Source organism: Nesoenas mayeri (assembly GCF_963082525.1).
Source record: "Nesoenas mayeri genome assembly, chromosome: 24".
In the NCBI taxonomy this organism is placed as follows: domain Eukaryota; kingdom Metazoa; phylum Chordata; class Aves; order Columbiformes; family Columbidae; genus Nesoenas; species Nesoenas mayeri.
Genome location: NC_137546.1, coordinates 4,954,510 through 4,969,107, shown reverse-complemented (window position 1 = coordinate 4,969,107; position 14,598 = coordinate 4,954,510). Strand labels below are relative to the sequence as shown.

Sequence of the window (14,598 nt, the reverse complement as noted above, 5' to 3'; positions counted from 1 at the left end):
TTTGATTTTTAACAGGTATTATTAATCATCCCTAATATAATAGTTGGCTTTCCTGTAGTGGACACAGGGGAAGAGTGTGCTGGTTTTGTTATAAAGGAAGACAAGATAAAATAGGATGGTACCTTGAGCTTTTTGAGCATTTTAAACTATCAGATGTAAACTCATCTATGTTATTCTTACAAAGAACAAATGCTGGGTAAACTTACCATCTCTAAGAGAGAAGGATAGAAGGTCCTAAAATGAAAAAAAAAAAAAAGAATATTCAAGTTAAAAGTGGTGATGTATGCCTGGAGACATCAAAATGGGGGCATGAAAACCCATTGGACTGTGATTTAATTACTGCAGCTTCAGATCATAAACATGGGAAGCCATCTCGTTACAATATAGTAGGGCAGTGCAGAGCAAAGCCAGATGTTTCCAGTACAAAATTCTCCAGATGCAGGTAATAATGGCTGGACAGGAGTATATAATGCATAGTATATGCTGAAGCATCCTATATTATTTGTTATAGCCATCCTGTTGCAACTGAAAGCACCACGATTACACCAAACTTCAAAGTTTGGAGGAACAGGGCTTTAATCTTCCTGCCACTCCAAAAACTTCTGCTTGCTATATGGTCATAAATACTCATATTTTCAACAGAAGTAACAGGTTTGAATGCTGTTCTAATGGACCAGTGGCCCCTATTTTCTTTGGCTTTCTGGGAATTCATAGCTCTAGGCAGTAAAGCTGAAGTTACATGAAGTTCTTTTGGATTAAGTGCTCAAAACCAGAAAATTCAGAATTTATGGCCATGTGTCAAGACTGGGGGACTTGACTTCTGTGTTGGCTCTTCACCATGAAAAAAATCAGATAAATAAATCAATCCAATAGATGGTTTCTATGGACAAATCAATGAAAAAAAAGGTCAGTGTTTTTACTACTCTATTCTCCTCTTTTATTGTCACCGGACAAATTTTTAGTTCTTTATGTAACTAGAACACTAAGCACTAGCTCAGTCTAGTTCTTTCCCTCTCCTACACACAAATAAAGCACAGCCAAATTTTACAGGGAATCCTTCAGCCCTTTGGGAACACAAAATATGCAGCCAAGGATGTAGGCGGCTGCCAAAGAGTTTATGATTATTAGTCCCATAAGCTCGTAAGCAAAATTTGTATCGTAAAAATGTCTCTAATCTTTTCTCTACTGCATGAGAAGTGTAGAATGGAGAACAAACCATCCTTAACCAACTCCTACTAGAAGAGGGGCAAGCTATAGTTATTATCCAGGCAAAAGGAAGTGCCTGGACTCTAAATATCATTTTAACATGAGTTGGCTGTTTCATAAAGGAGAAGAGAGTGTTTGCATAGGGCTGGGGAAACCAAAGGATTAGGGCAGCTGAACTCCCACCTCTAGGTGCTTTTTCACCAGGTATAACCCCAAAACCTTTGCTTCCAGTATGTCAGTAATGCTTTTAATTTAAGCTAGCCACTGAATCAGGTCTCCTCTGTTCCCCTAATCACCACACTACAGAAAAAAAAAGGCTTCTTTTTAGTTCTGGCCACAATTAGTATTCAGTGCATGCACACACACTGGTTGGTGGGATATGGGAGCTGGAGAAATTAATTCCTACAAGCAGAGAAAGGAATGTAACCCCGTTTTCCCAAAGCCTGAGTGCTGTAATGACACAGGTATTAGATAGACGAACACCATCACCCCCTCCCTGGCCGCAGTTTTGTGGGAATGGTTAGCACAGAGGTGTCAAAACCCAGCATTAGACCCAGCACTGGCAGTCCAAACCAGAAAGTTGAACAAGCAAAGAGCCTGAAGTCTCCAACAAGGTGAAGCTTGTGACCTTGATGCCATAATTTTCCATGGAATAATGTAAACAGCCTTTGGAACAGGGTTATTACCATTTGTAAGCAATAAATGAATCCCTTTGTGTTGCAAAGGGAACCGTGGGTCCTGCCTCAGGTCCTGTATGATATGCCCAGTATCCTCTGTGGCACCTAACATCAAATAACCTCTCTTAAACATCTGGCCTAAGCGTTTCCATACATGTATTTCAAAAGGTCAGGGATGGATCCAGCTAATCAAGCAATAAAATGGAACTACTGTTTTTATCGCATCTACGCCAATTATCATTCTCAACTATTTCTAATTGATACAGGCTTTGCACGTATGACTGTGCAGTCATCTGGAATCCAATCAGCATTGATTAGATTAGTTTGCAAGTTTGTCTTCCCTCTCTAAGCAGCAGTTATTATTTTGAAGTTGGTGTTTCGATTCTCCCTGAGCACAAGACTGCCGCCCCTAGGATGGAGAAGCCCGGCAAAGAAAGGGAAACGAGCTTTATTCAGAGGCTTTCCCAGCTTTTTATTAATTGCTGCAAATTCAAAATTCATTTCCTGAACAACAGAGAGCATCCAGTCCACACCACAGTGGATATGTATAGAAAAATACAGGAAAATGGACATTCTAAGTATGTCCAGAGGAAAAAAAATATTAATAATCAGAACTTAGAACATTTTCACACCTGTCATCACTTCTTCACCTCTTTTTGTTGCCCTGCCTTCTCATATTGCACCCACAGCTTGTGTGTTTTGACTACTGACCTTAAAGGATTCGGTTAACCAACATTTGCCTGCATTAGTCATCTGCAGTGAATGCAAACAAAGATAAAACCCCACAATCCTCAAATTTTCATTGAATCCACGGTGAGCTCACCTTTAGTCTCCTGACCTCATGTGTCAACTCTTCAGCATGCTAAGATGGAGGGAATTCAAAAATTGAGGCACTAACGCTGACGGGACCCTGCCACTGGACACACCGAGCAATTGAAGTGTGTTTTTGTTAAATAAACAGTAAATGCTGCATCAGCAGCACCTGAAGACAAAGAAGCAAGAGCACCATAAAGCAACATGTCAAGAATTCACAAAGCTTTGTCCCGCAGCTTGTTTATTTTCAGGTAAGATGTTACACTGAAGTCTCCAATACCTTGCAAGCCTCTGCTGCCTTGCTCTACAAAAGTCTTTAATTCTATCTTTCCTTTGACAAAAATCAATCACTTTGGCCACACACCTGACTGCATGAGGTACTGATGTTGTGGCATTACACTGAGAGCTATTCCTGATCTCTGCTTTCAACTAATCAAAGAACTGTTGTCTGCGGCTTCTGTGTTTCACCTGAACCCAGGTGATAAATGCCTCACCTCTCCAGCTCAGAGCAAAATACCACACACTCCCACTGATGCAGACCCGCTTTTGTAAAAGCACATGGAGCCCTGGTGCAACGTAAGCTTGGAGCAAGCACGAGCTAAATTTCACCAAAATTTCACACTTAATAAACTCAGCAGCAATGCAGGAAGACATGCCTAAATCTAGAGAATCCACCCTGAAGCAGAGAGAATGAGAGAAACAACCTCGGAAACAGCAAGCCATTTAAACACAGAAAAAAATGAGTGTAGATTTGTTGATTTTGGGCAAACAACATCAAACAGCTCCTCTTATTTTAGATCTGTCTAACTTAGTAATTAAGCTTAAGATTGTCTGTCAGTGTACTGTTAAGAGGACTTTGGGCACTATAACATTCATATGTTCAGAGCAGATCCTCTGAGGCCTTTTATGGACTCACTAGGAGACATGAGAGACGGCTGAGATAATGGGAGCTGGTCACGATGAACGTTCACTCCTATCATATCTTTACTTACGCAGCCATGTCCTCGCATCTGCTGTTCTGTTGGGCCGTTGCTAAAGGTGAGCATGTGATAACTATTACTCAATACCAGAGCACTGTCTGCACGCAGGACGCCTCGCTGTTTCCTTGTGTGCAGCAGACAGCACGGGGCGCGAGGTGACGGCGGCTGCGTTACATGTGGCATCAGCAGCAGCCAACCGTGCTCTTCGCCCTGCATAACGTGGGCCTGGATGAGGAGATATCGTCCCCAGATGAGGCTCTGTGGTGAAGGTGAACGCCACCCAAATGCTTTGCCTCTTATCTTTACATCAGCTCTTACATCAGAACATTATAGAGTAGTCATAGTCTCATTCTCGGCAAAAGAAAATAGTCACGATAACTTATTTCCTCCCAGCCAAAGCTGACTCTGGAAAAAAGACTTTGCAAATGGTGCTGTTTGGAGCATGTATGTTTTGCATTACAGGATGGTGAAGAGGTTTGGAAACAAATGAAAAACAGGTCTATAGTGTTCAGTGTTTCACTGTAGAACACAGATATGAATCAAAACCACTGCAATAATAACTCGAAGTAAAAAGTTTGACCATTCTCTGTTCTGTAGAGCAACAGCATCAAAGACATAAAATGATAATTCAACAGAGAGTAATTGTGCCTCATATTCATTGCTTCCACGAGCTGTTAATGGATAGACAGACAACCAGTCACCCACACAGCTGCTCAGAAGTATATGCATATCAGAAATATTGATTTTACTTCCTTGACTGTACAAACAGAACTTCAGTTGCAAACAGATAGGTATGACAAGTCTCTTGCAAACAAGAGCGAGGGGAGCACAGGAACTTACTTGGGTAATGACAACTGGATTTTCTTTCAAGATGGGATCCTTCAGCAAAATCTGGGCAAAAGTTTCTGTGCCCTCACCTCCTAAGCCACTAGCAAATGCTGTCATGGCAGGTAAGACAGCTTCGGGCAGGTCCAGCCACTTCACAAAGCCCTCAATAAATTCCGTCCTGAAGGAGCTGGAAGGCAACAGTAGCAGTTAAAGCTCTGTTAATGGATATTTTTGCAAACTTTGAGTGATCCTTGGTTTCAAATATTTATCTGTGGCTGTTCACACAAAAATCAAAGCATTGTAAGACATCAGACCTTGCTTCCATACATACTCCAAAGTCTGCAGAATTAAGGGATGCGATTTGTGCCAAAGTATAAAAATCTTAAATCCATAAGAAAAAAGGCAGTGCACTTAAGAAAACACTTAATTTCAAAAGGATCTTCCACTCCTTGACCTTCAGAAGACCCCACACAGTCTGATATCAGCTCTGCCTGCGCTGCTACCCAAAAGCCGCCTCCTTTGCTCGCCCCTTGCCAGCCCGTGTCGTACCTTTGCTCTTTTTCAGGGAAGAGATGTGCCAGAGATATCCCGCACAGCGCCGCATAAGCAAATCTTCCCGGTTCGCCCAGCTGCTGGCCCAGGAGCACACATGGTTCCTTTTCACTCTCCTGTTCAGCTGAAGTTTCCCACTTCTCTTCCGCAGCCATTTTCACCTGCAAGTTGAAAGAGGAAAAAGAAGAAAAAACAAAAAAGACAAGCAGTTGGAAACCAGGAAGCAAGGAGACAAATTGCCTTTGGCTTTTCACTGTCACACTTGCTGTCACTATTAAGTCAAGTCTGTCAAGGTCCAGCTTGTGCATCCCCCCCTAACGTGGTGCTGTGACCAAAGAAGACAATGGACTTTCTGTTCCCCAGTTCTCAAAATTTTTGCACAGAATTAGCCTGCAATACTTCACATAGCAAAAGGAAAAGTCCCCTCCGAGATGCAAAGAGGCTGGGCTCCGCTCAGGCGTATCATTCATGTTTACTGCAAAAATAACCTGTACAATAAAAGCTCTGCACCTGGTGCAGGGACCAGTAGGGCTGCCTGGGAAATAATTTGCCTCCCTCATCCTCAATCCAAATTGCTCCTCTGTTCGTTTTGCTGACGGCGTTAAGAAAGTCGAGTCCAGCTGCAGTCTCCGATGAGGCCTTTTAATGCCTCCCATGGCCATTGCTTTGCTTATAACATTCTCTCCTCTATATAACCTGCTGCTGCTTTTTTTCCCCAAATAGAAGATCCCTGCAGCACACGGACCTTGAGCTGGGCCAAAATATTACTTTTTAGAGCGCAGACATGCGCATTTCCAACTGAACAGCTTACAACAGCTCCCTGGAGCTCTCTTCATGATACAGGTGGCTAACGGAGGTAACTGAAATCAGGCAGACATGATGACAGCTCATTTCACAATTAAACAGGGCTAACGATCTGCTCCAAAGCTCCATCACATCCCCTGAAATGTCTACTGACTTCACCAAGATTCAGTCAGTTTCTAAGGGGCCCAAATCACCTATTTCATTATATAATTCCTATTTAAATGTTTCCTTTCTTCTGAACCCTGTAGAAAGCGGCTAAAAAAGAATTAGAAGCCCGTAGAGAATCTCAGAGGATGCAGACACCATTTATGGCATAGTTTTGGAGTCCTGTAAGAAAGAAATGCAGCACAGGAGCAGCTCTTTTTAAAAGAGATTTTATTATCCACATGCTGTCTGTCACAGTCTCCCAGGATAGGCGTCTGTCTTGCCTTCTCGCTCAGGAATTTATGGGAGGGGATGCAGATTCCTCAAGGCTCGCGCTATTTTAACTGCTGCTGTACAGACGCAAGGAAAATCCATCACTCGAGGGCTGATGGTTATTGTCGCTCACACCTCTCTCCCTCCCAATAGCATCTCGGTGCGTTTCCATGGAAACATCACACTCCAGCAACAAGGGAGCACAAAGTCTGCAGGAATAAACTTATTTCCGTACCAACCAGAGAAGGGAAGGGCAAGATTACGCTTCCCCGGGGAGGGCGGGTACCAACCTCAGCAGCATTTATGCCGCTGTGCAGGTGGCATGAGACTTGTCTTCATGCTTTCCAGGACTTCCCTACAAAAAAGGAGCTCCAAACCTCTCAGTTCAACCCCAAAATCCATTTAACATCACTCGCTACGCCTTCATCTTCCTAAAGCATCCAGGCTCACAGACCGATTTGCCCAGAAATAACCTAATGCTTCAAGTTTCAATAAATTTACAATGACTTGGCGTGTCTGCTCGCCTCTGGACACAGATTTATTAGCTTATTACGGGAATAAAATTGAAAATTATATTGAAAATAAAATTTCCTTCCCTGCTGGGATAGATTTATTGATTTGTTAGCACAAAAGGCTCATATGAAAAGTGAAGGAGCTAAAAAGAAATCAGAAATGGTACAACTATTTAACCTTGTTTCCCAATAACATAAAAAATGTAACCAATTATGGAGTGACACCACAGTGGCTTCTTGCATGCAACTTTATTGCCATCATGCACAAATACTTCATAGTCCTGTGCCTTCCTGAGAAAGCTTCTGAGATAGTTTTCTTTGCTAAAAGGTGCTCTGATCTGTACACTTGACGTGCATCCTTCAATACAGCTTTCTATTTCTTCATAAACATCTGGGATAAAATGGGCTTCGATTTTCAGACACACAGCATAAAAAATGGCAACATGTGATTTAGTAAACAAAATTTGGGCCAAGAAGTTTTGCCATTAAATCCAAGATGAGGAAATTGAGAGCTAGAAATATATCCTGAAAGTTGTTTACAGCTTGTGGCACTGGAATTCATGGCTCTGTCTCAAACAATGGGATTCAGCAGTCAATAGTATTGCCCCATAAGCTGAACCATCACTTGAAAGAGAGATTTTTTTATCACTTCCAGCACTCACTTTTCACACAAAACCCTTTGTTTTCTGGAGAGGTGGTGTCTTTTATACAGCAGCTCCCACAATCCTATTTGGAAAGGGGAAAGAGAATCCTTTTGTGGATCTAAGGCTGTACAATCTGCATGCGTTCCTTACTGCTAAAATTATAAAGATGCTGGTATGACAAAAGTGACCAAAACACCAATATGTCCATCTCAGAGACTTCTCAAAAGTTAACGAGGTGTCTCATTAAGTTCAGAGAGGTGGTTGTAAGTAATTATCAGATGGAGCTGGCCAAAAAGTCCCTTAGCAAGGACACTGGGGGACAGTGTGGCTGAATTATGGTTGAGCATCACACACCGTGACTGCAGAAACATTTTGCAGATAAATTTTCTTGGGGGCTTGCATGGGGCTCTGCATTTTCTTACATCCTGGGAGCACCACAGCCTTTGCTTTTAATCCCTAGATACGAACACGGAACACAATTAATTCAGTCCCGGATAAAATCCCTTATTGCCACAAGAACATGCAATACTGGCAGGCACTGCAGAGACATGTGCTAAATGTAAAACACATCAGAGACTGAGGGGACGGGGAAAACTAGAAGCTGAAGCAGCTGCAGAAGTGAGCGGGTTTGATTTGGTTAATCCAGATGCTGGTAGCAGAAGCGATGTCAGTTCACAGAAGGTGGGAAAAGCTGTGGAGAGAGAGAAGACCAGCAAAGAGCAGGAAAAACATGAAGGAAACACCTCAGCTGGGGGAGCTGTGAGGAAAGACATCTCCAGAACTGCTGATTTTCACTTTTATCGCATGCCCCTTGTGTTTGAGACCTCTGCTGCTAGAATACAGGGTGGTTTTTGTTTGTTTGTTTGTTTGTTTGTTTTAGAAAGTGGCACTTTTGACAACCGCTGAGGACACCAGCCCTCGGCCGCTTGGGGAACGCCGACACCGCCCTCTCCTCAGGGAACAGCCTGAGGAGAACGTCTCGCCCGCTCGACCCCTCCGCCCGCGGAGCTGCACCCCAGCCGTGCCCAGCCCCTCTCCCCCCAGCCCCCGCCCGGACCCGACCTGTTGCCGGTCGGGCTTCGCACAGAGCAGCCGCGCTCCTTCCGCCGCCGCCGCCCGCCCCTTCCCTTCCCGTCCCGTCCCGTCCTGCCCGCCGCCGCTACGCAATCGGCGTACGGCCGGCGCGCTGCGCTGGGCGCTCTAGGGCTCCCCTACGCGATCGGCGTAGCGAGGTGCGTAACTTGTGGAACGCGGAGCTGCTGAGGTGATGGCGTGGGCAGGCGGGCAACCCCGGGCCGGCCCTTACTCGGCTCCCGGCCCCTTCACCGCCGTGGTGGTGGGTCCGTCTCCACCACGAGAGAGTTGCTCTTGGAGATAGTTGCTCTTTCCACTTTTCCCAATTTCATCTGCCATCGTGGGCCTTGTTCCCCGCGTTGGTGGCTCACTCAGGGTTAAGGACCACCTGGGCCCCAGCCAGTTTTGAGGCTCTTCTTTCCTGAGAGAGCTTCTCCCTCCCCGAGGGAGGGTTGGAGAGGTAGGGACGTGCATTTGGTGAAGATGCTCTCAGGTTGCTGCCTCAAGACTTCTTTGCCACCTCCACGCAGGACAGGTTGGTGTCTCTGAGGAAAATTAAAGCATCTGTGGTGTCTTGGGTGGGGTCCCAAAGTTATATGAACAGAAGCTGAAGGATGTGTGTATGTATGTATGTATATGTATATATATATATTCACTCATCAGGCAAATATGAGGGCTGTGTATGTGTTGCTTCTGATAGCAGGGAGGTAACTGGCACAGGCAGCTTGGGAGGATTCACTCTATTGTGGTTAATTAACCTTGCTAATTCCTAAGGCTTTGGACTTGGCTCAACTATTGGAGCATAAGGCTTTTGCATTATGTTTTGAGGGTTTTAAGAAATGCATTTGCTCTGAGAGCAGTCTCAGGGTGGAACCTCAAATTCAGTGCATAGTAAATTTTGGAGAAAACATTTTTTTTTCTGGAAAAGGAGAGTTGTTTTTCTATATGATTGCATTTCACAAAAAACTAATTTTGGTTCCTTGGTAGCTTGGATAAACGATTTATACCTTAAAATGTGCTATTTGGGGCTTTGTTATAAATCAGTTTTTTAAAAATCCAGGTACCAGTATTGTTTAAAAGCAAATACCATGCCCTGGTTGCTGGTTAATATTACACCCCCTCGGGTTTACTCACACAAGTACTCATGTTACATGTATGTATTTTAAACAGCATCATATAGTCATTAAATGTGACACTGAAGGTCAGAAGGTTCAGTTAGTCCTGGTTAGGGTGCAGAAGTTGTCTGCTTTACCTGTGACTTCAGTAACTGCACAACACAATGGACAAGTCACGACTTGTTCACAATAGGCGAGGAATCACCTGGACACAAATCTGTGCTTTCAGACCCAAATCTGCAAATTAGTTTCTGGTAGATTTGACAGTTCAGTGTTTGAGGACCTAGAGTTCTCTTTGTACAGAATCCGAGTGATGTGGAAGTGTGAAATGTGTTGTTAATATTTATTCCGTGTTTATTTTTGCCTGTATCTGCGTGATAATGCAGAAGAGCTGTTAACAGTGGACCAAAACATGAGTGGAATGACAATTAGGAGTGTGTTTTACCAGATGTTGTAAACTTGGAATCTTATTGTATAGTTTAATAGTAATCAAAGCCAGTACAATTATGGATATTTTAAAGTTCTGTAGATATAGTGATACTTATATTCAACAGTAATTTAGAACACCTACACTCAGATTTTTTTCCGGCGCTCTCTTACATAAGTAACTAGTGACTGGGGTGGTTGATGAGAAGCCTGAAAAGGGACTGGGATTGGGAAAGTTGTGGCTTTGGGAGGGGTCCTGTGGGCAGGGGACAGAGTGGAAGCACAGCATGATAAAAAAAAGAACCTGGCTAAAGTAAATGCATTGTTAAACAAAACACCTTGGAAGTCTCTGGTCCAGGATTCCATCTATACAGACTATAATCCTTAAATATTGCTGCTGGGTTTTATCATGCTCTTAATGTCTCGATGGGATTCTGTCTCTGTAAATCACTGTTCTCTGATATTTACTGAGTTTGAATGTTACTGCCTGGGCCTGTTTCTCATTATGACCCTCTCTCTTTCAGCCTCCAACATGTCACCTCATCACTATGAAGCTGGGAGCTGGCTACATAAGGTAAGCAGGGCAAGGTAATGTGGAGCTGCAACTTTCTTCCTCAAAACCCTGGCGTGAGTTAAAACTGAGTACAAGCAAATCCTTTGCATTTTGGAATAGGAATACAACTTTGTTGGCCTTTTCTCCATAAACCTAATTGCTCCTTCGGAGGTTTGCATTGTCATCGAGCCTTATCTTGTCAGATGAGAATCAACAGCTGTTATAAAGATATCGGCTTCTAGGGCCTAATGGCTCCCACCAACATCCGTGAACTCTGAATCAGCAGATTGTTCAACATTTCAGTTGAACTGCTGAACGCAGGTTTGGAAGGTGCTGATACAAAGCGGTGGGGGTGGAGATGTGGGCTTGCAGGGCTGATAATCTTACCGTCTGGATCCATAGGGATTTGTTCGGAGGGCCAGTCTCTCACTGGTGATGGCACAGCACGCCTGCTTCTTTCCCACTGGTGCGTGTTGCCTTGAGGAGGCCCTTTTCTGTTGACCATTTTTGTGATAACTGATGTAATAAAATTGGATGCACCCTTTTGGAGAGGCAGGGTGATGGGTTACAACCGAATTTTTCCTGTTCACGCTGATTCTCTGGTTTAATTTGGTCACATCCACATGCTGACAAGCCCACATGGGCTGGCCGGGCTCCATTGTGAGTGATACTGCAGACAAAGGACGCTGCGTTTAAAATCTTCGTTACATTTCTCGACTGATGATAGCAAACAGATACTGGGTACGACTTCTACACCCTTCTGGAGCTGGAGGTGTTGGGTATTGTGCTTGGTCTCTTCTCCTCTTAGGCAAAATTCCCCAAGTTTAATCTTTTTTTTTTTTTTTTTTTAATTGGGATTATTTTATGGCTCTAGTCCAGTTCATCTTTGTCATCTTATCTTTAGGACAGTCTGTTTCTTCCTTACTATCTGATCATTTGAATGAGATCAGTGTTCTGCAGCAATTAGCACGCAATCAGTTATCTACTAGATATCTGCTCTGATGCATTCATGCACACTAGATTCAGGCCAATATTTATATGTTTGTTACGCACCTTCACCGTACCAGTCACTCACTGGTGCTAGTGAAGGGAACTCGACAGGAAAATTGTCTATGAGTTGAAAGACTTGGCGAGAGTTTCTGGAATTATTTCCAGTCCAGCTGAATATCTGGTCCGGTCTTCTTGTATTTGGAATAATACAGTATTTGGGTTTAAAACTACGTGTCTTCTACCAATTGCAAAGCTTTTTTCTGTTTGGTTATTAGCAAATGTTACTACATATGTACTTTGCAATAGACCAGTTGCTGTCCAAATATGTGAGGGGGGGGAAAAAAAGGCATTTATTTCCCTTGAAGCTTCGTGTTCTTAGGCAGAAAATAGGCCCGTTTTTTCTAAGACTCCAGGAGGACAGCAACTCCTTACCCTCTTAGTCTAATCTGTTTTATCTGCTGATGAGACACTGTGTATATTTATACACTGAGCAACTGGAGTACTTTAGTTTCCATTCTTATCGAACACAAATATTTACCACAGGCCTGATCCAAGGTCTGCTGAGATCCATGGTGCTCTTAAAAATGTACCTTAACTAGACCAATCTCCCAGTTTTTTTCCAATTTAATTTTAGTTGGGTTATAGGATATTTTCATAGCAACTAAGTATTTTTTTTTTTTTAATCAAGGAAAAAACCCAACATGGTGCTTTGATTTCAGGAAACTGGAAGTTTCCTTTCAGTCAGAAAACTGTGAAATGTTTTGACATTAGTTGTCAGTGAGGAATTGAAACACAGAAATCAGTGAGCAATTAACATTATTCAACTTTAATGGACATATTCCATATAAAAATATCACATGTAGTGTGGCATAGCGATGGACAGATTTCAGTTTAGGAGGAGAATTATGGGGCATCTCCAAAGGCAATATCATACTTAACATAGAGAGGGCAAGAAAGGAGGTGATGTGGGTAGCCAGAAAAGGGCATTTAGGTGTGAGGAACTATCTCTGTACCAAATAACACAGGGAATTTGGGAGTGTCACGAGTTTTTGAGAGCCTTGCCATTTGCAAGCCACAGACTTGAGATTAGGAGTGTTGATGTTGCCTCTCCCTCTCTAGTTTTGTGGGCACCAGGTGACACAAACTGACGTCTCCTTGTCCCAGCCCCACTTTCCTGTCTCTCCCAACAACCATTTGGGCAGTGATAGAGATTAAAGTGATAATCTGGGTTACAACTCCTCTTTTTCACTGAGACTAGGCACCCAGTCGCTGGTTTAGCAGTTGTATTTCCACACATTGTCACCAAAAAAAGTGTATGTGTGTTAAGCAAGTTGGAAAACACAACCGCAGGTAGGGATTTTCACAGGACGTCATCTCTCAGTTATGTGAGATAACGTTCTGCAGTACTAATCAGGGGATGACACAAACAAGGAACAACATGACAAAAGCAAAACAACAAAATTACTAGTCTGGGATAAAAAATTGTGTGGAAAAGCTACAATTTATATCTTGTCAATATCAACACATAAATATTTTACGGATTAAATATAACACCAATGTGCATTGCCATTGCGCCAGCTTAGCCCCCTGTTGGATTTATTACAGGAACGATTGCTTTCAAAGTCCAATAACTGACTAGCCATGTGCCTGACATGCAGCTTTGCAGGCAGGACCGGTCCATTATCACGCACGTTAAACCGTTTTCAGGCAATAGCAGCGATGTGGGTCTCTTTCTGGCTGGAGGCAAGCAAGTCCCTCTTACACCACCAGTAGAATTTTGGAGTGCAGCAAAGCACCATAGACAGGACCAACCCCAAAGTGAGCATGAGACAAATTACCCATTTTATCAGCCCCGAGTATGTAAACGGGAGGATGAGGATGGTGAGGATCACCACAAGCAGCAGGAGCAGCACAAGTCTCTGGATAGCCAGTCTGTTGTCTGCTGGAACATTTTCAGCTCTGTATAAAGTGTCTTGGCTGCTGTGAGTCCAGCTGTTGCTGTCCAGCCCTATGGCAGAGACATGCACCTCTGCATTTGAATCGGGGTTTTCCAAGTGCTCCATGATATCTTCTTTGTTTTGAAGTGTACGGATGAGCCCTCCTGACACAGACGTGGCTTTTCGGCATAGGGGGCAGGTGATGATCCAGGTGTTTTCTTCTTTCCTGAGGATCAGCTTGAGGCAGATGGCGCAGAAGGCGTGATGGCAGTCCAGGAGCTTTGGGACTCTGTAGATGTTGTACTTGTTGAAGCAGATCAGGCAGTCCATATCGATAGACGTAGTGGTTGGACACTGCTGGTTCATGTCCATACTGCACTCTTCGGGAGAGTTTGAGTTTGTTAGCATAATGAGAGGCTTGGGGTTTGCACAGTCTCCTTCCAAAATTGCTGTCTTAAAGGCATCAGGACTGTCTTGCTCTGTGCCTGAAGGTCTCTCCATTTCTTTACTATGTTCTGCAGTGAGTTCCAGCCTCTTCACGTCTGTAGCGTTTTCTGCTGGGGCTCCTGCTCTGCTCATTTCTGCAGCATGTTCTGCAGCGGGCACAGGACTGTCCTTTTCAGCCTGCGCCGCTCCCGGAGCCATTGATCCATTTTCATCCAGCTTGTCGGTGGATTTCTCCATGGAGATAAACCTCAGTGCAGTTCGTCTTCCCTTAGCTGAAGGATTTGCTGAGTTTCTGGCTCCTTTTATAAGTTGCTTTATTCCTGTTGTATGCGTGATTGATTAGTGACAGCTTTAAGCATGTTGAGCTCTTACAATACGATGTTTTTATGAGATAGGGACCTGAGTTAATGATTAACTTCATGGCCAAGACATTTTACAACAGCTGATAATATCCCCAAGCAATTCGTGTCCAGAAGCAGATCTCGTGGCGTTAACAGACTGCAGCTTTGGCCACTGTGCTAGCCAGACACTACCGTTACTACTAAATTAGTACTTTATTTGTTAAAAGCAATTTCATCGGTCTATAACCACTGCTTTGCTGGACAGTGGCAGATTCAGGGGAA

General features: G+C 43.6%; 2 protein-coding genes across 2 annotated transcripts in view; both read right to left on the bottom strand.

Moving 5' to 3' along the window:
* Positions 1 to 5,478, bottom strand: part of TMCO4 (transmembrane and coiled-coil domains 4) — a gene marked incomplete at its 3' end in the record, with an annotated part of 28,806 nt that extends 23,328 nt beyond the window's left edge. The window contains exons 1-3 of the mRNA XM_080358777.1: positions 5,054 to 5,478; positions 4,517 to 4,691; positions 207 to 234 (exon numbers count right to left, since the gene is read on the bottom strand). Of these exons, the coding sequence (XP_080214903.1) occupies positions 207 to 234; positions 4,517 to 4,691; positions 5,054 to 5,364 (514 nt within the window). The 5' untranslated portion in view covers positions 5,365 to 5,478. The remainder of the gene's footprint in view (positions 1 to 206; positions 235 to 4,516; positions 4,692 to 5,053) is intronic.
* A 7,816-nt stretch (positions 5,479 to 13,294) lies between these two features.
* Positions 13,295 to 14,212, bottom strand: RNF186 (ring finger protein 186; the record flags this gene model as incomplete). The annotated part of the gene is made up of 1 exon (XM_080358608.1): positions 13,295 to 14,212. One exon carries the CDS (start codon positions 14,210 to 14,212, stop codon positions 13,295 to 13,297), a length of 918 nt encoding a protein of 305 aa, XP_080214734.1.
* Positions 14,213 to 14,598: the final 386 nt, after the last annotated feature.